We start from the raw sequence: 27,782 nt of genomic DNA on the forward strand, positions 1-27,782 counted from the left end.
AACCCGCCTGGACGTGATCTGTGCAACGTGCTCTAGGTGATGCTGCTTGAGCAGGGGGGTTGGACTAGATGATCTCCAGAGGTCCCTTCCAACCTCAACCATTCTGTGATTCTGTGATTAGATATTACGGAAATTGTTTTGATCTTATAATCTAATTTTTGTGATTACATTAAGATAATATTCTAGTCCTGTTAAAGACAAAATTCTGTTGACTAAAAACTGCATTGGTATAGCCAGTATTTCATTCATGATGATCAGCCTTTGGATTCCAAACAAGAAAAGGGTAATGTAAGCACCCATGCTGTGATGTTAATGCACTATTATGTGAGTGATCACACTGTGTAAAATAAAATGTTACAGTAAAACAAAAATTTTAATTCTTTTCTCTATTGCTTTTAATTTGACTATCAGGAAAGATTGCATTCAGTTCTATTTAAGATAATTTAATCTCTTTTCTATTAATGTATGAAAAAGATATAATTAATTGTATCCATATATCTGTCTTTAACAGGAACCAGTGATCCATACGTCAAGTTCAAAATTGGAGGAAAAGAGGTATTTAGAAGTAAGACAATACACAAAAACCTCAATCCTGTGTGGGAAGAAAAATCTTCTGTTCTTATAGATCATCCTAGAGAACCTTTATATATAAAGGTGAGACACTTACTTAGTTTGTCTGTGAAATTACAACAGAATAGTTATTGAAAGATTTTATATTTTGTAATTTCTGTACGCTGAAAAAAGTTACCGTGTAATACTGCATTACTAAAGAATTTTTAGAGATAAAAATTATTTAAAGTACATCTATATCATGATGATGTAGGAATTTCCAAAGAAATAATGTAAGTACAGGAATTTCTCTTTATTTCAGGCCATAATTATTTTATATTTTTTAGTGTGTTCTTCGGGCAAAGAATGCAAAGAAAACTGTGTTTCATGTTGATGGCGTCCTTTTTATTTATAGACGTATTGTTACATGATTCTGATAATTCTGACATGAAGCATAATCTATCCCATTAAAAGCTAATCGTTGCTGAGAGTAGTTTGAGAATTAATCAAGACCCAATTCTTCCTGTTTTGTTTACAAATTTTATAATCTATACTCTGAACACAATATCACAGAATCACAGAATGGTTGAGGTTGGAAGGGACCTCTGGAGATCATCTAGTCCAACCCCCCTGCTCAAGCAGCGTCACCTAGAGCACGTTGCACAGATCACGTCCAGGCGGGTTTTGAATATCTCCAGAGAAGGAGACTCCACAACCTCTCTGGGCAACCTGTTCCAGTGCTCTGTCACCCTCACAGTGAAGGAGTTTTTCCTCATATTCAGATGGAAGTGTCTGTGTTTCAGTTTGTGCCCGTTGCCTCGCGTCCTGTCGCTGGGCACCACTCAAAAGAGTCTGGTCCCATCCTCTCGACACCCTCCCTTCAGATACTTGTACATGTTGATAAGATCTCCTCTCAGCCTTCTCTTCTCCAAGCTAAACAGGCCCAGCTCTCTCAGCCTTTCCTCATAAGAGAGATGCTCCAGTCCCCTAATCATCTTTGCAGCCCTTCGCTGGACTTGCTCCAGTAGTGCCACATCCCTCTTGTACTGGGGAGCCCAGAACTGGACGCAGTACTCTAGATGTGGCCTCCCCAGGGCTGAGTAGAGGGGGAGGATCACCTCCCTCRACCTGCTGGCAACACTCTTCCTGATGCACCCCAGGAGACCATTGGCCTTCTTGGCCACAAGGGCACACTGCTGCCTCATGCTTAACTTGGTGTCCACCAGCACTCCCAGGTCCTTCTCGGCAGAGCTGCTTTCCAGCAGGTCAACCCCCAACCTGTACTGCTGCATGGGGTTATTCCTCCCCAGGTGCAGGACCCTGCACTTGCCTTTGTTGGACTTCATGAGGTTCCTCTCTGCCCACCTCTCCAGCCTGCCCAGGTCTCTCTGAATGGCAGCACAGCCCTCTGGTGTATCCGCCACTCCTCCCAGTTTGGTATCGTCAGCAAACTTGCTGAGGGAGCACTCTGTCCCTTCATCCAGGTCATTGATGAAGAAGTTGAACAAGACTGGACCCAGTACTGACCCCTGGGGGACACCGCTAGCTACAGGCCTCCAACTAGACTCTGCACCGCTGATCACAGCTCTCTGAGCTCTGCCATTCAGCCAGTTCTCAGTCCACCTCACTGTCCACTCATCTAGCCCACACTTCCTGAGCTTCCCTATGAGGATGTTATGGGAGACAGTGTCAAAAGCCTTGCTGAAGTCAAGGGAGACAACATCCACTGCTCTCCCCTCATCTACCCAGCCAGTCATTCCATCAGAGAAGGCTATCAGATTGGTTAGGCATGATTTCCCCTTGGTGAAGCCATGCTGACTACTCCTGATCACCTTCTTGTCCTCCACATGCTTGGAGATGGCCTCCAGGATGAGCTGCTCCATCACCTTTCCAGGGATGGAGGTGAGGCTGACTGGCCTGTAGTTCCCTGGGTCCTCCTTCTTGCCCTTTTTGAAGACTGGGGTGACGCTGGCTTTCTTCCAGTCCTCAGGCACCTCTCCTGTTCTCCATGACCTTTCAAAGATGATGGAGAGTGGCTTAGCAATGACATCCGCCAGCTCCCTCAGCACTCGTGGGTGCATCCCATCAGGACCCATGGATTTGTGGGTGTCAAGTTTGCTTAAATGATCTCTAACCCACTCCTCCTCCACCAGGGGAAAGTCTTCCTTCCTCCAGACTTTCTCTCTTGCCTCCAGGGTCTGGGGTTCCTGAGGGCTGGCCTGAGCAGTAAAGACTGAAGCAAAGGCGGCATTCAGTAACTCTGCCTTCTCTGCATCCTTCGTCACCRGGGCACCCACCCCATTCAGCAAAGGGCCCACATTTTCCCTAGTCTTCCTCTTACTGCTGATGTATTTGAAGAAGCCCTTCTTGCTGTCCTTGACATCTCTAGCCAGATTTAATTCCAAACGGGCCTTAGCCTTCCTCGTTGCATCCCTGCATACTCTGACAATGTTCCTATATTCCTCCCAAGTGGCCTGTTGTTTGGTTATATGCTTCGTTATATTTGCTTTTTAGTGCGTGGGTGTTTTTTTTTTTTTTTTTTTTCCCCCTTTCTTTAACATTGTGACTGGTCTAAGTATATTGCAAGTGAGGACAGTTTTACCATGAGAGGCATCATTTCTTCAAAAAAATCAGGTTGCTTTAGTTTAAATCAAAGAGAGACCAACAGTATGCAGAGTAATTAGTAGTAGTGCGCTAATATTTCTCAGTTATCTGTATTGGAATGGAATGTAGAAGTCCCTGTACTTGAAAAAGATCCAGGTCATTGTTTTACAGGCCTGGAATGGAAAAGCACTTTCTGGCCCAGATGTCTTACAGTGATATGTTTCCAAAACTGATCCATAATTTTATAAAACAAAGTAGATAACTTTTTCAGATTTGAATTTTTTATAGAAAAAAACCTGTAATCTTAGGCTTCTAATTAGAACATACATAGATCAATAATTCTCTGAGAATTATTAGAAACTTAGATCATACCTATATATTCCTTTAATTGGTCTGAAATGGTATAATGCTTCATGTTAGTATTAATCTGAATCTGAAATAGATGACAAAAACTTTAACTGAAATATACTTATGGAATTACRGAACTGTTATTAGATCAATGCCACTGAAAAAGTCTTTGGATATGTCTCTGTATTGGCAGTCCCTCCAATAATTTCATGTATGCCCAGATAATGTGCATCATTATCATGAACTGTTAAAATTAATTATAATTTTTTTGTTGGCACTTCACTGCTCTTATTACTCTCAGCAACTCAGAAGGAATTAACATGTGCCCAGGACTGAAAAAGAGAGAAGCAGATTCGAAGAGGCACAGTTACAACATAGCTGCTTGTTTTGATTTCTTTATACCCAATACCTCCAATAGGTCACAAGGGAATAGGAATATATATTTTTGGTCTTTCAAGGAAATCTGTGTCAGTCAGTATAATGTGCATCTTCCCATATTTGTATTCTGAACACACCATCTGAGTATTTAAATTATCATAGCTCATTCAGGTATTCTAAGACAGGACTAATTTATACTAACTCAGCTGAAATCATTCATTTGATGTTTTCTTGATCATTTTTATGGGGAGAAAACAATTGTTTTGCAACATAAGCTGAAATTTTATCCTTTATTTTCTTTCCACATTAGAATGATAATTAGGTATCCAAAATATGAGCGTATGAACTCAGGTAGATTGCATATGCGGGACTTGCATTCAAATACTTGGATTCGATCCTTTGTGTCCCACAGCAGTGCCGTAACCACTGAGCTATGCAATTACTGTTTACTTCTGTCTTAAGCCAGTGCATATTAAGATATTTGTATAAGATGAGCAGTTTTAACTTCCTGGAAAAGAGATTCCATAATACAGTATTTAAAGTATTTATATCAAAATCAAAGACCTTGAACTTAACGCTGCCACATCTCAGTTAAATATTCTCATTAATTAGCTATTCATGAGTGTTGCTCTTAGTGCTGAAAGTATATTCCAGTTCTCAGAAATTCTTATGACAATATTTGCCATGAAGTTTAACTCACCCAAAAAGTTTGATTTTGATAATTTACATTTTCTTATTTTTGATTTTTGTAGCGCGTCACTACTTTTCTGTTTTGCTTTTCCCCTTTTTTGTTTGTTTATTTCCCTCCAAAAGCCACCCTTAAATCAGTTCATCCCTCTGATTTGAGAAGGCAGAATCCATCTCAAATTATTGGTACCATTCAATGTACAGGTCACAGATTACTGTCTAGATTTCTGTAAGTTTGTCCAGATGCTTTCTCAACTAGGTAGCAAGTTAGCAGGCAGGCTCCTTATAGTGGAATAACAAATGTCAATATCTCCCTGCATATGGCCATTAATTTTTCATCTTACATTATAAAATTTGTAAAATCTAGAAATTTATAAAACCTTCAAAACCTAGTCTGATACAATTTTATCATTCCTAATACTGATGCAAGTGTTACAATAATCTATTTTTCACAGTTATAACCCACCCTTGTGCCTTGTATTTTGTAAAACTCATAAGTGTATGAACTGATGTGTAACAAATCTGTGATTCCTCTTCTTGCTTTAGGTTTTTTTTTGGTTGTCTTTTTTTAGTGCCTGTGTTCATAAAAAATGCYTTTTTGTTGTTATAAAATTGGTGGCATTCACATCAAATAGACTAGTAGTATTATATCCCATGTGTCTGTACATTGCACATTCTGACCTTTAAAAAAACAGCTTCAAACTTTATTTAGCAGCCAGTAAATTTCAGCTTAGTTTTAGCTAGGCCTGATTTAACATGTGGGAGATGTAGTCTGGCTCTGGAAACTGAGTTTCAAGAATCATACATGAGACTAAAAAAAGAAAAAAATCTAATGCTGGAAAATGCTTTCGTCTCCTGTGCATCTTAGGTCTTTGATTATGACTTTGGACTTCAAGATGACTTTATTGGTTCAGCATTTTTGGATCTCACTTCATTAGAATTAAACAGGTATGGCACAAACAAGCCCATGGAGTAATTCCTTGTGCTGGTCTGCTAATTTCATATTTGTGGAATTGCAAATAGAACATTAAGCTTAAAAACAATAATAAACCTCTGTCACGTAAAGCTAGCAGAGGAAAAACCCTTTAGGTTTAGGGAATTAGTGTAATAAGAATGTTAACAATATATTAGCTGGTTGTGCAAAAACCTTTGTTACAGTGCCTACAGCGAGATTAGTTTTGTAACCACTTTGTTCCTGTTTCCTATTGTCTTCATTCACAGCATTACCACCTACTGTTCAATTTATTTTTCTTCTCTTTTAATTGAAATTAATATTATAGTTCAGATTTAATTACTTCAGTATGTATAGTTACTTAACATGGAGTAACAGTATTTAGTATTTATTTATGAGTATTTAGAATGTAATTCTTAAAATTAGTCATAGATTAAACTTACAAAATAATTTTCAAGTAGCTTCCTATAAATGCTTGTTCCATTAATTCTTATGATTCAGAAATTTCATTATATGAGAGCCTGAAATCAAAATTACATGCTTATGTTTTTGTCTCCTAGGCAAACAGATGTTACCTTGAGTCTGAAGGATCCTCACTACCCTGACCATGATCTGGGAAGTATATTGTTATCGGTTCTATTGGCTCCTAGAGAAGAACAGCGAGAAGTAGTAAGTTTAAATGTTTTCCTAAGTGTTTTCACTCTTGTGGTCCTTCTGTGGTAGGATGATTTAAAGCACTGCAAGAGTAAAACATATATCCTGAAAAAAGTTTGATTTTTTTCTAGCTCTTAAGACAATGCTAAGCAGTATTTCTGATACAGTACAGCATGCTTAATCTGCTTCAAACTGGATCCTCCGTATGCTAACAGTGAGGGATCTAGATTGAACATAAATGTTCAGCAGTTGCAAGTGAAGTCAGTTGCAGGTGAATGCTGGTGATTAATATGGAAGAACATCAACAAACCAGTTTTATTATTGCCAAGGAATTTTGGACCTAGTGCTGCTGTCTCCAGATATGAATGTTTGAATCCTATTTCACACTGAAAAGAAAGAAACTTGAAAAAGGTAGCATTTCTGCTTCTTGGCATTTAGTGATGAAGTATTATTTGATATTTTGCAATTTCATGAACAGATTCCAATTACAAAGTTGCGTATTTTTCTGTTTATTATATTTCCTTCATAAATCTTAGTTTTCCTAGCTGCTTAGCTGTTACTGAAAATAGCTTCCAGTTTTATAGGTCCTGTTAGTTGTAACGAATTTTGAATTTAGTTGGATGTATTTTACTAGTCTTTGTCTGACTTTTGACTTGAGTAGTAGTGGCACATTTATGGTAGAAATATATGTGGTAGAACTACAGTGGACGTCCTGTTCAGAGGTTGTAAAATAACATGGATTCCTTTGGCATCAGAGAATTCAAGAAAAAACTATTAATCTGATGAAATTCTCCATTCAGATTCAGTCTCTGTTCTGTAAATATGAATATGGTCAGCTATATGGGTTTTATATGTATGTTTATGTATGATATGGAACATTAGTATGACACATCATCCTGTTGAATACCCAACATGAGGAGGATTAATGGGTTGTTACATTGTTCTTTTTCTGCTTTTCTTCTAGCTCTAATTAAATAGGCTAGTAAGTCAATTATTGGAATTACATGTTTGGTATTTGGCATGACAGAGATTTAGAGTTTTGGAAATGGCTTTCTCCTCTGTTAATTTTCTTTGCGACATTCCAAAAATGATGGAAACCAATAATAATATCCTGGAAATTTTTTTTATGTATTATTGTTTCTTTAAGTAATAACTTCATCTGAACAACTCAGAACAATGTCTTGCAAATTTGCACCACTTAAGTGTTTATTACTTAAATTGGAAAACATATTTGATTACATTATTTTGTGTGTGTGTTTGGATAAAAACAGCCTTTCTGAGTTGGCCCATAATAGCCTTGTTGTTCCAGCTGTTTTGGCATTATCCTCCCATAATCCAAGGCCCTGAGGCAGAGAAATATTATGCTTTTATATGGGAAACCATTAATGTGGACAGTAGAAGTAGGTTTGTTTCCTCTTTTCATCGTACAGACAGGACAGATACTGCACTGTTCAGTATTAAGGAAGAATATAATCTATTACAGAAAGAGAGCTAAGGAAAATCATGGTTGAAAAAATTAAACTATGACACTGCAGTAACATGTCTTTTTTCCTAGGGGTGTTTATTCAGTGGGTCAGTAACTGAATCGGAGAAGCAGTGGGAGTGCACAGAGTTGCTGGATAGCAACCTTTTTCATGCCCAGTTGCCTGTTATTCTAATAAGAGAAATAATTGATTTAATGGTATTATATATTGTTATTAGTTTTCTATTTAGTAAGCTAAGCTGTTTACTTTACCTGAAGTGACTAGCTTTTCTTTTCGTTTAAACTGCTGTTTTATCGGACTTCATTCTGAAAATGTTCAAGACTCAGTACCTGATTCTCAATCTGAAGTTTTATATTTCTTATTAGAAATCAATCTTCCCAAGTTATGTATCTCAGAGAACAGTTCTAACAAGAATTCCAGTAGAATTAGTGAATTTGCATCACAGGGAGGGGAAGCTGACCTACATGTGTATAACAATATTTTATGGGTTTAATAATTCAAAGCGTAATTATCTTTTTTTCAGTTTTCACATGAATTTACTTATTTATTAGATTTTATTTACTCTCTAGGGAGCAGATATATTACAAGATGTATCACTCCAATTAAATTGTCATCCTTGGTTGTTTTTAAAATGTCTTGTAATAATGAAGATGATTTTGATTAAATTTAATGTGCTTGAGATGAATAAATTTTCAAATGTTGTGTTAGAGGGTTAGGCCTAATTTTTGCCTGTATTTACTGCTATGCAAATGTTGACCATATAAAATAGTAATTAAAGTAACTCCTACATTCCCAAATTAGGTAACATGCTGTTTGAATGATTACTGCTTCTTTTCTACTCAGCTATCTGTACATAGGCAAAAATTTAAATTACTTTGATTGAATTAATTTAATTGAAATATATTTCGGCACAGATGTAAAAAATTGTGACTCCCTCTAAATATGCTTTAATAGTTGTTGCATACAAGAAATAGAAAATGCTGTGTCCAGATCACATGCATTTTTTTTCCTGAATCCTTACAAATATTCTTAAAACCTGTTAGCTTGATATTCCTGTATCAGTTATATTTTGCAGATATATTTTCTTCTGAATAAGTTTTAACTTGCTCAGTGGAAAACTCTAACCTGCTTGCGCATGTTGTCATGTAAATGGTGGAAAGTTGTTAAATTAAATCAAGCTGAATTCAGAAATTCATTGCTGTATGTAAAGAACTTAAATTTTATATACTTAAATTGAGAATGCCTCTTAAGACCATTGAAAGGGAAAGAAAAAAGAATAGCTACAACAAAAGAAATAGTAGCTTTCCCACATGGCTATAGCATAAAAGTAGCATTGCATTTGATCCTAGATATTGGGCAGCTCTGTACTAGTAATCCAAATCTCAGCCATTCGTGAACAAAACTTGCCGTTCATGAACATGCTGTTTGGTAAGTTGGTGATGCAGACTGGACTTCCCAACAAGATCCCTAGCTACCGGAATCGCAGAGGCTGGGAGTTTTTTTGGAGTTTACACATTCAGGATTAATGTGCAGATAAAGGGCGAGTCTTGTAGCGATGCGTTTTGTTGGTATGTCAAAATACCGTAGCTGTGTATTACAGGGGAATGCATCCTGTTTTACTGTGTGGTAAATACTGAGACTTTTAGCACCTGTGTTGGAGGATAAGATATTTCAGTTGGAAGTTTGGAGTGAAACGGTAGAAAATTGGGGAGGGGGGCTTATTGTATATTGTTTCCTGTCTATGAGAGAGAGGAGAGACCATTAAATGCGTTACTATTACAAATAATTTAAAAAATAAGCAGTACGGAAGAAAGAGTATCTTATCTTTCTGAAAGAAGTTGTGATGAGATGCAGATTTCCAGTATGCTGACTGGTGAGATGTTCTTCCTTGTCATTTATTGCTAAAAGGTCCCATTTCCTAAGATAAAAACTGATTACACTTGTTTCCAAATAACTTCGCCTTTTGTGACCTAATGTCTATTCTAAAGGCACATGTAAATTTTACAATTAATCTTGTAATATAACTTCATGTTTGAGCCATGTACATGAATAGATCTCTTACTGAGTCTTATTGAAATGAAGGCAACCTGATTCATGCTAATTTTTGAACTTTGTTTAATAAAATTGGATTCAAAAATCGTAAGTGAATCATTCTTATGCAACTGTAGAAATAAGAACACCTTTAGTATTTAGTAGCAATGATACTACAATATTTTGTTCCAAAATCCAGCCCACAAAAGTAAGTTACAGTAGCACTAGTTCCAATAATTTATTTTCGTTTGCTCTGTGGCGTTAATACTTGTCCTTTACATTAACATAGCAGTTTTAATGATTTTGCTTTGTGAGCACGGATAGCTTAGACAAGCAATGCAAACAAAGATGACTTAAAAAAAAAAAAAAAGTATGTGAATATATGCGTATGTAAAAACATGCAAACATGTAAAACCTGTGAGAACTACAAAAAATGTAGTTTGAACTCTACTTCTAAAAGTAAGGTGTGTATGATGTACTGTATGTACTATTTTTATATTAATTACTCTTAAAAAGAGTATAATCATTTAAAATTTTTCTTAGACCTGCTCAAATGAAGCTTTTTTTTCCTTTTTTAATTCAGACTGTATTCTGTTAATCCTTATTTTTGAATACATGTTGCATTATGCTTGCGAATGTGTCATCTGTAGTTTCATGCATGCCAATTAAAGCTGTGTATGTGATGTCTGCAGATCTGTGTTCTGTGTTGTTAATCGTCGGCGCTGTAGTGCATGTAAGTTTTTCTGGCTCTTTCCCTAGCAGAATTCAGTGCACAGATTTCATCACTGGAGAACTTGCAAAGTAACTGTGAGTTCATTTGAGCTGCATGTCTCCCGTATATTCGCTAGAACAGTGGTTTCCAACCTAGGTCTTAGAGGCAACTCTCGGCTATGGAAATTAGAAATTTAGTTACTTGGTCAGAACAGTTGCCTTGTGGCCAGCAGAGATTGGGAATTGCTGTTCTACAGCTGCCAACTGCTTGAGAAGCATAGAAAAGGGATAAAATGAAACATATGAATGTTACTTGGAGGCTGCTATTTAATGAGAATAAAATTCATGGGATTTTTTTTTTCCTGCCTTAAATCATTTATCCTAAATGACACTTAATACTTGTTTGCTTCATGTAAAAATATTAACAACATTAATATGCAGCAGTTTGCTTGCTGTCTTAAATCTTGTAATGTAATTAAATTTTTTTATCTGTCAAAGGATAATAATATCGTAGAAAAAAAGAGTGACAGAATTGGACTCAGGGCATGGAATGTTTCCGTATGAAATAGTTCCATGCAGATCATCCATCATAGTCTATGATGTTTATTTATTTTATTGGCTTCTGAGGATAGTTATGATTGCTTCAGCTTATTCTGCTATAGCTGGTGATAATGCCAGTGCTTTCAACAGTACAGTCATATGTTTCCATAGCTACTACACAAACTTAACTACTCAAAGCTGAAATAATATTAGATATGTAGTTGATGCTGATTTGGGGCCAAGTTCTCCTCCTTACTTACAGCCTGATTCAAATCCCAGTGAAGCTGAATTTTTTGTTCTGACTTGTAGGTGTGTAGGATGAAACATCTACAAGAACGGGAAACGTTATGGTATAGGTGACACAGGTCCTGGGATAGGACCTGGGAACTCTGAGTTCTTGTCCAAGAACTGCTGTTCACCTCAGGCTGCTTAATTTTTATGTGCCTCTTTTATTCTACCTATAAAAATGAGTAAAATGGCTTTTTCCAGCTTTTTAAAACATTTAATATCTTTGTACATTTGCCAAAGTCACAGTGTTATTTTTATCACTGATTTATGGCTGAACTTGAGCCTTTAGGCTTTAACTATTCAGAGCAGCTTAAAAACTTTCTGACAAACTGATTGTTTTTCTCTGCCCAACAAGCTGTGTTTAGATGAAGAAATTCTGTATATTTTAAAATTATAAAAATCAAAAAGTATTTTAGTGATAGTTCAATAGAAAAAATTATGTTTATTTTTATGAGATAAAGAAGTTGCAGGAGAAATGAATGCCCTTTGATTTGTCCTTGCTCAGGGTAAGCATGGGCTGCTAAATGCTGTTAAATTGTACAAACAAATCTCTCTGTTTCCACAGCACTGCTTTAAACAGCAGTTGTGTTTACAGATAAATTGTCCACGTTCATCTTGACTGGTGTATCTGTTTTATTTAATGATTAAGAATCCGTGTCTGTGGACACTATGTTCCAGCATGACAAAGCATTATCTCTAGCAGGGCCAAGGTTTTACAGATTATTTAGGTAATAGGCTACTGTGTTCTGGGTGTGTTTTTTTGTGTGTTTTGTTTTTAAGAGTCAAGAAGAGTATAACAACTTCGTAAGTTGACAGCTAGAAAGTGAAAGGTGTTAGTAGTAAAAGATAATAACATCTATTTCAGTAAATGTAATACATTACCACCAGTCTGTGGTACATTACACCTTATGCATTGCACTGGTTTTCTTTCTGTTCTCAGATGATACGGAACTGAAGAGATCAAAATGTTTAACATAAATGTATGGAAATTGAGACTTTTAATATTATATCAAAAGAAAATAAAGTGTAGGCAATTTTCATGGATATTTATCTAGAGCAAATGAAGAACGTTTGAAATAATTTGGTAGACTTAGAGGCACAGTCTCATTAGGCAGTGCTGGTGAGCACCAGATCAGTGCTGATGTGCCTCCCCCAGACGTTGTCCTAGAGAAAGAGTGGTTCAAGTGGACCTAGTAGCCAGCAGTCAACCCAAGCTGGAGGACATTGGAGGGCTACCTGTTCCCCTGCCCACATATCCAACACCAATTTTTATGACAAAGGTGGTGTTTGGTAGTGTTATCAATGAAGAAGCTTTTTTGTTGTTATGTCGTGTGATATGATAGCAACCTTCCTCTTCCTCAGTCATCCAGTAGATATGATATTATCATCTAGCCTTGAATGTTTATAGTTCTAATAAATCTGATTATTTAACAATACTTGGCTCTAGAACTATTTTTAGTGAGTGAGAACTAGAGCTTACTCAAATTCCAGAAATTGAACTTAAGGTGTGAATTTTATTGTAGTCCATGTGTATAATTATCAAAAAATACAACTATTTTCATTACTGTGGACCTATGTAGCAGCGGTAGCCTTAAAGATTTTGATAGATGTATGTCATCCAATAATCCCTATGTAGGATTAATCTTTGGGGCTACACAGGCTGAACTAAGCAGTAGAGTGTTCTGAAGAATTAGAGTATATTAAAGAACAATTATTGACAGTATCACTCAAAATGTAAGTCACTGTCAGTAGTGGCAGACTGATGTTTTTCATTGCTTACCTCTGCCTTTTTTTTTTTTTAATACATTTTCACATACATTACTGCATTGCCTCCAGAAATAAGAAATACATRCTATCCAGAAAGTATGCCTGGGTGTGAACAGTGCTTCTAGTTGTGTAGTTTGATTTCAGTCTTGTGTAGTTGTGATTGGAGTGTATGTGTTGCTGCTTCAGTTGTAGTGGTGGTTAAATGTGGATTGTCCCATGGAAGACAGTTGGCCTCCTTTTCTGTATTTCAGAGTAAAAGGTAATTAAAATGCTCTATTTTATTTTCAGACAATGCTAATGAGGAAGAGTTGGAAAAGATCAAGTAAGGTAACTTCTAGCATGTGGTCTTCTGGCATTTTTTAGAAGAACTATGATGTTTTACCAAATGTTTTCTAGGACTGGAAACYTGTGGTGCAGGATTTATTCTCTTTCAAATTGTGTTTTAATAAGATTGTTTTGTATGACAGCTGAGGTGAACTTTTAATGTAATCGTTAAACCTTTGAACTTTGTTATAGCATTTTAGCCTATCTTGGAATCATCCAGCAACTTCAATTAATAAATGGTAAAGGTATTCTAATTCTTTTTCAAATACCTTTATCTGTCATRTATAAAGTTTCTTTTAAGCCTGCTCCTTAACTCCTAATGTTAACATAAAGAATTATTGACAAATGGTAACTCTTGCTTTCCTATTACTTATTACTGTCACTGATTAGAATTTTTGTGTGTGTGTGGAAGTTTTCAGACTGCTTCTCAAGGATAAGTTTCCCTGATCTTGGGATACGCACACCCTGAGCTATAGCGGCCAGATTTTCCAAGAGTAAAGTGCTTAAGGAATCCACCCCAACCTCTGCTTTAGACAGCTCTTTAGATGCAGCTTGAGGTGCGTTGAGTATCTCGCTGTAGAAGTCTGTGTTTCTTCCCACTGGGGTTAGTCTGGGAGCTTGACTGTGGTAGAATACAGTTCACTTTTACCTTTTCCCTTTATGTGCTTCTGAGAAGATGATGAAAATGTTTTCTGGCCACTCATTCCTAATGCTGCCACGCTGCTTTTGGGTTTTGAGCTTTCTTATTATTTGTGTAAGTAAAAATAGCATTCAGTTATCTCAAAGACTTGAGCTGGATTGGTAGATTGTTTTTTGAGTTGTTACTGTGTAAAAGTGTTAGAGAAAAATAAAATATCTATATAGGGTGATTTTAGTTTATAAAACAAGTGATTTACTTTTCTAATATACTGATGTACAAATTTAAATGGAAGGTCAACAATAAACATTTGGCTCACTGCGTATTTGCATAATATAAAATTTGTTTGTTTTTAGAAGAGCAGGATTAATAATTCTTTGGTTCAACATGGAGTTTTCACAGAGGTGGTTTTTGTGGTACATGACAGTACTTAATCTCAGTTTCCTTTTTGAAATCTATAATAAAAAGATAGTTGGAGAAGTGATGACATGTAATAATTTGGTGCTTATATCGTTCATGCAAGTTTTCCTGAAATTTGTAAGATGCTCAAACTTCTGAAGAGTTGATGAAGAGTTGTGGGACTGGTGAAGTGTGCAGCTCTTTTACATCCTGCAAACGATACATTAACTTCTGATATACTGAATGTGGTTGGGTGACAGTTGTAAACTTAGTTTATGAAGAATTTTCCTGTACTTCATTTGTAATTGACACCGTTGTCAGCCCTGATAATCCTGAATGAATGGTACAACATGATAGTTGGGAATTCTTCAGAACTGTTCAGCTGAATTACTTATGTGTTCTTTTACTTTGCATTCATTTGATAGCACTTCATTCAATAGTTGCCATTCACAAAGAGCCGTATCAAAAGATTTGGCCACTAGAGAAAGTCTGAATTTAAATATGGCATTTCTCTACATTTATCTAAGCTAAATTTATAATTTACCTAAATATGTAATGCATATATACTGTATATATATTAAGTATAAGTATATGATGTATCAGCAGAAGTCCTTGATGATATCTCTCTGTTAAACTACAGAACTGTGTGATAAACTGCATTGTTTTATAACTGAAGTCACCTTTGTTGTAATCTGCTCCCTTTTCCTGTGGAGCTCTCCTAGAATTCCAAATCTTTGAATGGCTGTCATTAAAACAAATGAAAAAATCTTTATTTACAAAGAATGCCCTCAAAAAATTGCTGTGCTTAAGGGTGCAGGATGATCAGTATTAAATGAGACATCATTCACAAATTTGAGACGTCTAGAAACAGGTACTTTATCCTATTAAATAATGGAGAAAACCTCTTATAGGAGATCCTTTTTCTTGAGGAAGTATTTGTCTTACATTCCTGAAAGCCGAGAAAACTGAATATTAAATTTTTTAAGTCATCATTTGTAGATATCTCTATAAAATTTCTTAAATGTATTCTCTTAACTCTCCAAAGTCTTTACAATGACATTTCTATTAATAGGATTTTACAGATTGAGATGAAGTAAGATGTTTTTTAAAACTCTCATATACTTTAAATCTAGCTATTCTGTGGCATATATAGCCTAAAGCTAAGATATGATTATGCAGAGCAGTATGGCGTAACTGGTGTTCATGATCTGCATTACTTGCTTGTTGTTCCATCTAGCTTGAATAATAGTTGTAAAATGAATGGTAACTAATCTTCTATATCACAGTATTCGTATACATATATGAAAAATTACTTTGGCCAAATTCTGAATCTCTATTCCAAATTCTGTTCCCCGCGTGCATCCTAAAGATGAAGTTAGGGTCTCATGAAATATCCAGGTAAATGCACCTATGTATCTTACCTATTTTGTGTGTAAACTTGTGTTTACACAACACTAGTGGTGTTGCAGCAATATATTTTCCACTTTTGTTGATTTTTTTCCCCCCCTTGTTTGCTTTATTCCAATCATCCTCTTGATAGGAGTTCATAGGAGCTAGTTCACTCACACTATCTCAGTCAGAGGGACAGCTTATCTTTCCCTGAATCTAGCAAAAATGAAATTCAAACTATTTAGAAGTCAGTCCTATGAAAAAGAAAATCAACCTTCTTGTCTTCAGCAAAAGGAGGCTCCCAGTGGGCTATGAAAAACAGTAACAACAACAACAAACAAGAAACCAGACAAACCATATCATCTTTGCTGGGAAATTACAAATTGCATTCAGTTCTGCAGTCAGTTAACTGTTCTGCATCAGTTGACTGTTTGCTTTCATCTGCCACAATCTTGATGTTGGCCTGAATCAAACTGCTGATCAGTGATTACAGCTTCCCAGGTATGACATCTCCTGAGTAGGCTGGTAGAGGAAGTAGCTTCATTTCTAGCAGTTACAAGAATGATTACCACTCGTTCTGTCCTAAGATTCGTTACACCTCAAGTCAAAAGGGAAATAGGTTATTTAACATTTTGTTCACATATCTGTGAACTGGGGGGTTGCCCACTAATCTCCATGTGTCCATGCCTCTGTTCCTATGGTTTAGAGATCAATTCCTTAGATATCCTGTGGGTTAGCAGATAAGTGCTACAGAAAAAAGAAAGGGCGCGTAAGATCTGAATAGTCTGAGTAATTCATTTAAGCCAAATAGAGGATTTTTTGCTTTCTTATTACTTTCTTTTTACTTTTATTTCCTTATACAGCTATTAGAAAAGCTTTCACCAGTGCAAATGGACTTTCCACTTCATGTATGGAATCTGACCTATTCTGCTTTCTTCCACCAGTTTTTCATTAGGGCAAGTTTTTTACTTGTACCTAATTATTCTGTTTAAGATACAGCCTTTTCTATCTGTTTGCTGTACCTCCTGGATTGTAGCCTGCAGCCTAGTTTCTCTTCATAAACTCTTCTATGGAATGGACATTTCTTTTCCATCCATTTCACCTGCTTCTCTCGATGGGCTTCTCCCACCCATGAAGAATTGATACTGTGTTCTTATATTTCTTTCATTTTGTTCCTGGCAATTCCTGGCAACTTTTTCTGATTGCTCTTGCTATTTGGTTTGAGGGGAAAAAGACCTCCTTCATCCTGCATTGCTTTCTAAACTTTCTAGATACCAGATCTAATTTGATCAAACACTGTTATGTTGTGGTTTAGATAGAGCAGGAGCACAGAAATGCCTAAACTTGCCAAAGCGGTAATTCATTACTCATAGTCAACACTGCCTATGACAGTGTGGTGGATAGTGCTGCTTCTTGAAGTGATTTCCATTACAGAATCCTCAAATTACAAGTTGTTTGAGAAAGAAGACATACTACTTCTAGCATGAGCCAGCACAGATGAATTGGAAAAAGTTTTCTTTTTACTCTTGAAAGAAAAATGTTAATGTCCTATTAATGTTTCCTTATGAAAATGTTCAGGAAAAAAATCAATTCTAACTCCTTATTTACTATTTCTCCACAGCACAGAGTCTTAATCAATAGCTGATGAAAGGGTATGGGAAGAGAGCCTGTTAAAATGTTGGCAGCAGAGCACTGAATAAGAAATACACATATTACAGTCTTTCTCCTTGTCATTTGTATACTATGTTCAGTGCAGTGCTGTCTTAAAAAAAAAAAAAAAAAAAGCTTAAAATTGTCTTTACCATTATTAATCCTAAAGCTGATGACACAGAAAAGACAAGACTCTTTAAATGTAGTATTTTTCCCTTGTACAAAATGAAGATGTTCTTTTAGTTAAATACTTCCTGCTCATGCTTACTCTCTTAGCTTCTGATGATGAAATTTCCTTACGTTTTTTTTTGTCTTACCTTTACTGCCAGCAGCTTTTTTTCTTTTTCATCCAGATAAAATCTTACTGCTTCTAGCACTTGCATAATGTAGAGCAATGTTGAGGTCGAAAGGATAAATACCAGACTTGTGGTCAATGAAACAGTAATTACACTTCAGAGCAAATGTATTTTCCAGCCAAAATCAACATTTTTTTTTTAATCATAGCGTGGAAATGGAAGGGGGATAGGAAGAGCTTGCATGCATTTAAAAAAAATGTTTCTTTTTGTTGCACAATGTGAAATATTTTGTGGTTGTTAACTCCTACTAGTAAGCGTTGACTTTGCAGACAGTACTTCCTCTGGAAGAGTAAAATGTTATGCTTTTTAGATGTATGCAGTTTACTTATTTATTTTTATTTTTTTAAAGTTGTCAAGTAATTTTATCAGCATTTAACAATTATTATTTCTTTTAGTTTAAGCAGAAGCCTTTTCTTTGAGATTCTCTCTTTCATATAACATTACATTTTTTTCAGAGCAGGCAGCCTTTTTTGAAAGGAATATGAAGATAGTAAATATTTTATCATCTGTTCTCTGTGTTGCTGTACAGTTTGGTATATGCTTACAGGAGGTTAATTCAGAAAAGGGTAAGGGGACAGTGCTATTTAGATTGTGCTATTTTACCAATTCCTGCAGGATAACATGGGTATAATTTGCTTTGGAAGTTTAACTTTGGAAGAGCACAGGGCTGTCTGAGAGAGATAGATGGGGCCAATGGCAAGGCAGAGTGTGTCGGTGAACAGACTGAACCTCATTTCCCAGAATTTCAAGTATCTTGGATATTTAAAAATCTGTGTGTAGGACAGGTGTGAAAAATACAGATAATAGGACTAACACCCTGAAAAGTTGTCTTCCTACCCTCGAGCAGGAACAATGATAGCTAAACTATGTTTGACAGGTGTTTGTCTAATCTGTCTGTAAAAATCTGCAGTGATGAATATTCTACAACCTCCCTAGAGAGTCGATTCCAATGCTTAACTACCATTTCCATCAGAAAGCTGTTTTTGCCCCTCGCAGTATCTCCCATGATACAAATTAAGCYAGTCTCTTCCCTAGACACGGGTGGATATGTTTTATCACAGTGATTTGGGCACAATTTATATACACATTTTAGAGTTAGAATGAAACAAAAAATTATACTTTTTTTTTTAATTTGGAGGAAAATTTTGGAATGTTCAACTATTAATGAAACAGCCTGTAAGAGGAAACTAAGCAATGGTATTTGGAGTGAAGTTTTGCTGTAAACTGAAATAAGTTAGAATGAATAGAGAGAAAATGGGAGAAATTAACAGGTCAAGTGAAGTTACTTGGTCAGATTGGTTTACTTGCAATCATTGCTGGATGTTAAGTCATTAATAATTGCAGAGCATGTAGAAAGCCTCTTTGTAGAAGACTGAAAGACTAAGACTCTGCATAATGTTTACAGATGCTTTATGTCTCCCAGCTTGTGCTGTAACATAGAGGGATTTTACATAATGTGGGATTACTGGTCATTCCCAGAAAAGAGAGATGTGACTAACCTATTTGGCTTTCATCTCAGAACCTTCTTAAACTTCATAGCGTTTATAGTCCCATAGGACAGCAAAGAACACAATCTAAGATGCGTGTACCAAGGTATGATATCTGCCAAGAAATTCTGTTGAGTTTATATAGGGTACTTATAGCGTATTACATAAATAAGCAGAATATCTATGTTTAGCTCAGTAATTGAGAGGAGAGTGTAGCACCTGTATGTTCTYATTCTGGGTTTTCAGGCAGGAACACATTTAGAAATTAAGTTTGGTTTGTTTAGTTACCAATATATCCTCCCTTTCTGCTTGCTTAATTTACAGGGCAGGACTACAGGAGTGACCAAGTTCAGTGTCTCAGTGTTAGTTTTTGTCTTCCAAATTGAGAGTGAGTGTAGTTTTGGCATATGATCATCTTGCCTCGTAGGCAACTGTTGTCCTCCCTAGCTGCCAGCTTGGAGGTGAGGGGTGCAGTGAAGAACCTGGGAGATCTTACAGCTCGTGTGTTCGCTAAGCTGTGAACTGATGAGTTGGTAAGCCTGTAGATACTGGAAAGGAGGATAGGCAGTCAAAAGCCAGGAAGATGGGCCAACGCGATCGGTTGTATTCCTTGTTTCTGTTAAAAGTGCTGATGAAATTGGCATGTTCTCAGATAGTATTAGGATTTTCTCTGAACAGCATTTCCTGATGGTCAGCTGTTTAACTGGAAAATTTTTGACCAGATGTGCTGGAGGGCAAGCGAGGTGCTATCCCACATAAATAGCTTATTTTGGTAAATCCTACTCTTACAAATATCTAATTGATACGCTCAGTACCTTTATTTACAATTTGTATGCCAAGAAATAAGTTTAGCTTTTACTGTCTTTTCCTATGTAAGGATAATTAGTTGAGGAAAGGAATTTTAATGAAGACAGAACCTTTTAGTCAAAGCTAAGAGACCTCTGTCAGAAATACTGTTCATTTAACTGAAAATTATTTTCAGCTGAATAAGGCTCTACTCTTGTCTTTCTCACATCTGAAACAGAATTGCCATTGAATTTAATTCAAGCAGGATTAGACTTTAAGTCTGGAGGGCGTAGTTAAACTTGCTGCACTAAGGGCACATTAAGAACATGTCAGTAAAACCTTTTGAGTCCTTTAATTTAAGGACAARTAGAGAAACAAATGATTTGGCATCTTTAGCCAAACACAGTGAGGGGGGAAAAAGACATATAACATTTATCAGCTATTTCCTATCAAACCATAGTATTCTGGTAAATTCTGGAGGGAAATGTGAAGAAAAGATGTCACCTTCTCTTCTCTCATACCTTCTCTTTTGTCTCGTAATACCAATGATAAGCTTAGGACTCTAAATAAAAGACTAAATTACACTAAAATGTAATAATAATCTTAATTTAGATTATTAATATGTGCTGAGCATGTGACTGATCAATTGGAACCAAAGATCTGTTCTTCCCAGAAATGAAGATAAGGAGTCTGAGTTGCAATAGGTTATGTATAAACTAAGAGTAAAAACATTTTATCATCCAGAAGTCGTAACTGAGAAGCTACTTTCAATTAATTACAATTGATGATAAAAGAGTATATTTACTGCCTACAGCAAATGAATTACAGTAATTTTTAATTTGCATTTAGATTACTGTTAAGACTTTAAGTCAGCATTAGAAGAAATTTTACATACATTTTAAGAAAAAACCTACATTTTAAACAAAAATGTTCTGTAAAATGTGATATGCTTTCAACTCCTCATTGCTGCTTATTTTTAAGATTTATTATATATGCTTTTCTAAAAAGAAGCCTGTCCCAGTTGCACAAACTAAAATGCCCAAAGCTATGGCCTAATTACTTGATACTTTTGTGCCTAACTCAAAATATTTAGTTTGTGATCACTGATTTGTCTTTTCTTAATATAAAAAGCTTTATGAAGCATTTGTGTTATTTTAAAATTGAAAAATGCTTTTCCACTGGAATGAGATGCCTCTTGAGTAGAGAAGAAACTGAAAATAGCAAATGATGATTTAAGGATTACAGAGATAAATGGAAGCATGGAGTTGTATGGTATTTCTTAATCGAAGGAATTTGCAATCAGATCAGAATCTTTCAATCAAAGCTGTGTAGAAACTCAAAATAGAATGTGGGAATATTTGCTTTATGTTCTTAAGAAAAATATTTTATGATTGAGAAGATGCTCACTTGTGTAAGCCATGAGGTTCTAGATGTCAATTTAGCAGCAGTAAATAGTGCTTGAAGGAAATCTACTAAATAATGGAATAGAAGTAAAAAATGTCAGAACAGATACCCTGCAAATAGTGGCTGTTAGACATCTGGTTATAAAAATTATGCAAATATTTTGTGAGGCTTATATTTGCATTACTTGTATGTGAAAGATAACAGCTGATATGGTTAATCAAAACAGCTGAGTAGGATTTCAGTGCGAGCTTTTCTGTGTTCATGCTCGCAATTGCAAAAACGCAGGAAGATCCCATCAAGTCGTCGTAGCCACTGTGCTACCTTGTGTCAGGTTCACTTCTTCGTTGGGGCAGTGGTGACACTGGTCATCCGAGGCAATAGCAGGGTCAGCAGGAGATCAGTTTACTCTCCCATAGAGCAGCTATAATTTCCAACAGGAATTACTAGGAGGAAGAGAAGGGTGAAGGTTAGGAATGTACTGACACAGCACCTCTCTGACAGCTCTTGCCAGTGCATTTTTGTCTTGTGTAAATGTTTCTGTCCTTTCCCAGGAAATCTAAGGCATGGCGAGTGCTTTAACTCCTCTTGACTTAGTCACCACCTTCATCGTACTACACATGAGCTTGCTCCAGTAAATGCAGTTTCAGCTTTCCCAGCACTTGCATAGAATGCACAATTGTTGGACTTTGCAAACCATAAAAATGCRTGAAATGCTGCAAAAGAATCAGCTCTTATTACAAATGTTACCATGTTATCATAAGATTGATACTACAGCAACAATATCAGGTTTTTATAGTAAATATCCTAAACCAGATTTAACATGACTGACACATTAAAAACTGTAAATTTCTCAGCTTCTGAATGGGTTAAGTTAGTTTCTCCTAGAATTAGATATTAATATAATGTTGCATTTTGTAGATCCTAAAATTGTAAATTGTTATTGGTAGGAAATTAATATAAACGTTCCTTATTATGGTAATTGCCAGTACTAGTTCATTTATGAAACTTGTTCGGTCACAACAGAGCAAACCTTTAAAAGAATCTTATGATCCCATTGAAGGCCCTTTTGTAGCTTAATGTCTATGTGTGTAAGTACATGTAAGTAGCAGCTGTGTCTATTGACATTCTCAAACTTTATTTTACAGATTTTGTCCAAGCCATGCAAGCATCCTAGAAATTTGGGGAGAAGAATTCTGACTTCTTACTTGAATTTGCAGCAGTCTTTTACCATGCTGGTTTTGATTCGTTCTTTTGTATTTGTACGTGTGCCGAACCATTCACAATGGAGAGGAGTATTATTCTCATTTTATTTTCGTGATTGGTATTTAAAGGTTCCCAACCAAAAAAACCACTTTGTTTAGGGATGTCTTTGCAGGTCATACAACTGCATTACTTAATTTTTAGAACTTTTATTTAAAATAAGTTTGTGTTAGGTACCCTCTTCAAATTCTGTCTTCAATGGCACTGATACGTACTCAGTATTTTTAGGGGAGCTGTACAGACGTATTCATGACAGAAGGGAGAGTGTCTTTATCAAAGTAGGTAGAAAATGCCTTTTGTGTGGGCAATAAATCATGTGAGGACAGATTGCTGTATTTAATTTCAGACAGTTTAGTAATCTAGAAAGATGAATGAAAAATTATGCCTGAGAAGCAATATGTGGCCATTAGCTTCTTTCATCTCTTAACTGCTGAACTGTTCTTGAACGGTAGAGTTCCTGTTCAAGCATAGCGCACAGCAGTGTGTCCTAGTGGTGTGTGTGACAAGAGGGAGGTGTAGTAAGAGCAGAGTCTGTTCACGTCACCACCTGGGCACAAGGACATGCAAGTGAGAGAGGCGGAACTTTGCACAGCACGGAAGTTCATCATTGAGAAGGTCGGTATTTGGAGAGGGACAGATCTTGAGGCTTCTCTAACTCATTTTGGACTGGATTTTTCAAAGGTTACTTAGATACCTGAAGATGTACTTAGATACTTGCAGGATTTTCAAAAGTACTTATTAAGAGTTCTCTTCTTTTGAAGAAAGTAACAGTAAAGTGATGGTGACTAGTACGTTCATTAAGAACGTGTTCTTGCAGTCTTGTCCTTCGTTAAAACAGAAGCCCAGTTCACAACTTAAATGCAATGCACAGGCACTGTGCAGAAGCCTTGGTCCGTCTGAGATGATGCCTTCCTTAAAGGCAGCAAGACATCACTGCGCTGTGTCCCGCGGAGAGCGCCACTGAAGAGGTCTGATTTTAGGAGTGTGCAATACCCAGAACTAGAAATGACACCTAGGTTCTGGCTAAGCCTAGCTGGTTTAGACACACATGCTGCCCAGTAATGTGTGACCATATACAGAATATTAGCCATGCTGTAAGGTCATTTTTTGGCTCTGCAATTGTATTTTAAGTATACTAATCATATCTAATATGGGTAACAATTCCACTGTTGTATCAGCAGTTTTTCTGCTCTTTGGATCTCTAGCCCTCACACTACCTCGCATAGAAACAGAATGGTTGGAACACAAATAAAAGCTAGGTCTATCAGATAAGAAATTATTATTTTTACGTGTTGCTTGTTGTAGAAGCATTAGATCAGACAGTGTATGGATATGAGAAGATGGGAGTTTTTCTCTCAAAAGCAGTTTTGAATATCCTTTGACATAAAAGACTCCTTTTCAAAAGTCTAATTTTCATTTTAGAAAAAAAGAAAGAATGCTTCACCCTATGCAAGCTGCATTAATTTTTTGGTTTAGAATATGGCAGGTGAGAGTCTCCATGCCTGCAAATAAGTGCATAATTGTGAATAATAATCTCAAATTAATAACAGTTAGTTGTGACCTGAGATCTTGACCTTGCTTCTTTTACAGTTGTAGCATTAGATAGACAGTATGGCCATTTCCAGATGGAACTATTAAGCTTAACTTTCTACCTATTTCCAGAGGAATTAAAAACTATGCAATTTTTTCATGGTTTTATCTGTTTGAGGCAGCAGAGGGAAGCCAGGATCTATATGCGTTACCTATTTTCTGACGGAAATAAGTTCTGTAAAAACTAATTTCAAGAAACATTCTTTCATAGGATGAGTTTGGAAAGATCTGTGCACACTTCTTCATTTTGCTATAAGGTTCTCCTTTCTGGCATTATAACTAACTTGGTATGGGCTGGATTTACAAAGGGTATTTAGGTAATTAAAAATGTATCAGCATCACCTAGTGAAATGAAGTTATAGCGAAAGAAGTCTACAATGTGAAGTCTGTCTTATTTTTCTATATATCAGCTTTTGGGGCAAATTTGCCTTGAAATCTTATGAAAATGACCTTGTGAAACTAGAGGTAATGTCAATATCTGTAATTTCTCAGGATAAGGAAGGCTTTGGAGAAGGCAAAATAGCCCATCTTTCATTTCCAGGAAATCTCAAAAGCTTTAGCTCCAGCTAGCTATGGCCTTGCTCTTTTTGTAGGCTTTCCTTTTGCAGCTTGCTTTTCGTGGATCTGTGTGTTACCAATAAAGACAGGGAGAAAAGAGCACCACTGTGGTCCAAATTTCCCCATCTCAAAGAAGCAACAGCAACAACTAGCTCATATCACTTTTAACAGCCAACTTCCTTTATTCCAGCAGACTGAAACTGAGATTTTATAGCTTTACTATCAGTCAACATACCAGTGGGCTCTGATAGTCTCTTTGCATGTCATAAACTGTAAAGATCTGGCTGTGACCCAAAAGGGCTTTCTCAAGCAAAACATGAACATTTGCTCTCAGGATTTCTGCCTGACTCTTGTAAACTCCTGTTTGACCCATCTGTCATTTTATGCTCTGTGCTTGATCATTTAGATCTTGCCCTGCCACCTCATATGTAAATTATCTTGGTTGATGAAACTCCCTACTGGTCATAAAAAAATCAGTATTTTTATGTGGAGGCAGCTGCTGTAATGCAGCAAATTATTTTAAGAGCTGTTGAAAATATGGACTTTAGATCAAGTGTACTCTCTAAATGATTCACTGCCTCATTTGTGATTAGTGAGGTACAGAACTATACAGTAATGCTTGATACTTTTTTTTTTTAAGTTTTCCTTTAAAAGAATTCAACAGTAGTAAATGCAAACTAATGCTTGTTTTCATGATAATATTCTGAAGGAGACTATAAAATTGTTGTGTTTCCCACTTAGCTCCAAAGGAAAACTGTGTATTCTTTGCAGAACCAGAAGTCTCAACTATACCACTGCTTCTATCCCAGTATAAACTCTCTTTCTAAACATATCTTGACCCTCATTTTATTTCAACAACCTAAGTTTCCCATCACCCTATGTTCAGGGCAGAGTCAGTTTTGGTTAATTACTATTCAGTTTTTCTTTTACTCTAAACCATCTAAGAAACTGGAACAACAAGAAAAAAAATCTACCACTTATTCATGGGACAAGTCTTTGGAAGTTGTTGACTGTAGCCTGCCTACTAAGGGGTATTTGTGGTGAGAAAAAATTCACAAGTTTAATAATGTTACTGTGTTGTAAATGAAATCTCTTCTCGCAGCTGAGTTTCCCATTTGTGCCCTGATTTTCACAGGGTTTCTGCTTTCTGCTGTCACACTGCTGGCTTTATGTCATATATCAAATGTCGTTCTACTACAGACACAGGAAGATTACTTGAATTCTTGATATCCTTTGGTTTGCAGTTGCTGTTTTAATAAGATAGTCCATTTTTGTACCAAGGTAGAAGGCATCTTATCTGAGTGCTGTATCTGAATGCAATATAGCATATGCTGTCCCTGTCAAAAACATTGGCCTCTGTTTGTTTGTCATGATCTCTGTGACATCCCTCCTCTTTGCATCAGGTGGCAGGACGTGTTACATACTGCACTGGGTTATGGTCTCAAAGGTCACAGCAAGCTGAGGGATACCGGGACGTGTGGATTTCCTGGGTCCGTGTGTTGTTAAAAATAACATGTGAGATAACACAGCACTGTGAAAACAGCATTTGAACTTTAGTTAAAAATACTTTTCTCCCAAATTTTTAGTCTTTTAGTTAATGTTTAGGAGGCTAGGGCCAGGTTCAGTAGCAGGTTAAAAAAAAGAATGTAAGAGAAAATATGATCATTTTTAAAGTGGAAGGGTAGAGTCAGATAAAATTGGCTAAGTGTAAAGGTTATTCCACTTCACAGCAAACAGTAGTTCTGTTGGCCTTTGGAGAAATAGCTTTGAGAAGTTTCTCCACAGTCAAACCCTTCACTTTAGCGAGATAAATCTTAACTAAATATACTGAAATATTTTTGGGAGTGAACCATGACGCGTGGAATGAATAGTCATTAGAAAATAAAAATACATGGCCATGATGATTTCTGAAATACTGCTAACAGCATGTTACTTAGATTTTCTGCAACCCCAGTGAACCTAGGCCTCATGTGTAACACTTTTCTCTGGAATCTGGTGAGTGCAGATTATAATCCAGTGATTATACTCCACTATATGTTTCACAGTCTTCTCTGGATAATAAAGATCCTGCCCAAGCCATATGCATAGCTGTAACCATCCAAATACATTTACCATCTGAAAGACTCAAACCAAGTTTGCGTTGAAAACCCCTGACAGGGCTATTGGAGATGTGTTGCATGGTTAGCTACACCACTCGTGCAGTTTTATTGTACAGAAGATTTTTGTTTCAGAGCCCATAAAGCCTTTGTTACTCAAACTACTTGCTGTAATGAAAAAAAAAAAAATGCTGCTTCAATATATGTAGGTAGCTGAGTAGCCGTGCAGACGTGAGGGTTTTTTGGTTCCTGGAAGCAGTAATTGGTGAGTTTAAATATTGCTTAGCTAGCTAATGTTTTGATTTTTAGGTCAGGTAATCTTGATCTAATACAATTTCAGGAAAAAAAGGGAGAGCTTCTAGGGGATCTTAACCCTCCAGTGCACTGCAGCCTCCAGAGCGCAGAGGTGGCTTGTCACCTCTAGAGCTCTCTGGTGGCAGTTTGTACCCGGCATGGCTCAGAGCAAGCTGCAGCTGATTTTAAGTTACTCCAGTTTATAACCCCCTGCTCTCCTGCCCCCAGTGGAGTTCACTGATGGATGCGGTGGCTGTTTGAGGGGGAGATACGGGGAGAGGGAGAATTGCCTTATCCTAAAAGTGAGAGTCTGAGTTTGCAGTCCACAAGTTTCACACAGTTCTGTTTAGCATGCCTTGAAGGGAGGCTCAGCAAAATGCTGCTATGAAAACGTTGAAATATTATGTTGATGTTTAATTCCATTTTCTTCACAATTTCTGAGAATACCACATCATTTTAGGGGCTGCAGGTAGTTGTTGTCATGTGGTACAGGAGTTATGAATGTTTATTGCCTTCCTTTTCCTGGCTCTGTGCTTCTCATGCTGTTTGTATTATTTTA

The 27,782-nt window shown here is 36.5% G+C and overlaps 1 protein-coding gene across 1 annotated transcript in view; it reads left to right on the top strand.

Moving 5' to 3' along the window:
• Nucleotides 1-457: 457 nt before the first annotated feature.
• The window catches only part of MCTP1 (multiple C2 and transmembrane domain containing 1), a 167,585-nt gene continuing 140,260 nt past the window's right edge, over nucleotides 458-27,782 (top strand). Inside the window, exons 1-4 of the mRNA XM_026072645.1 lie at nucleotides 458-654; nucleotides 5,435-5,514; nucleotides 6,079-6,187; nucleotides 13,282-13,320. Coding sequence (XP_025928430.1) covers nucleotides 13,285-13,320 — 36 coding nt within the window. The 5' untranslated portion in view covers nucleotides 458-654; nucleotides 5,435-5,514; nucleotides 6,079-6,187; nucleotides 13,282-13,284. The remainder of the gene's footprint in view (nucleotides 655-5,434; nucleotides 5,515-6,078; nucleotides 6,188-13,281; nucleotides 13,321-27,782) is intronic.

This window comes from Apteryx rowi, unplaced genomic scaffold (assembly GCF_003343035.1).
Source record: "Apteryx rowi isolate R43461 unplaced genomic scaffold, aptRow1 scaffold_345, whole genome shotgun sequence".
NCBI lineage: Eukaryota > Metazoa > Chordata > Aves > Apterygiformes > Apterygidae > Apteryx > Apteryx rowi.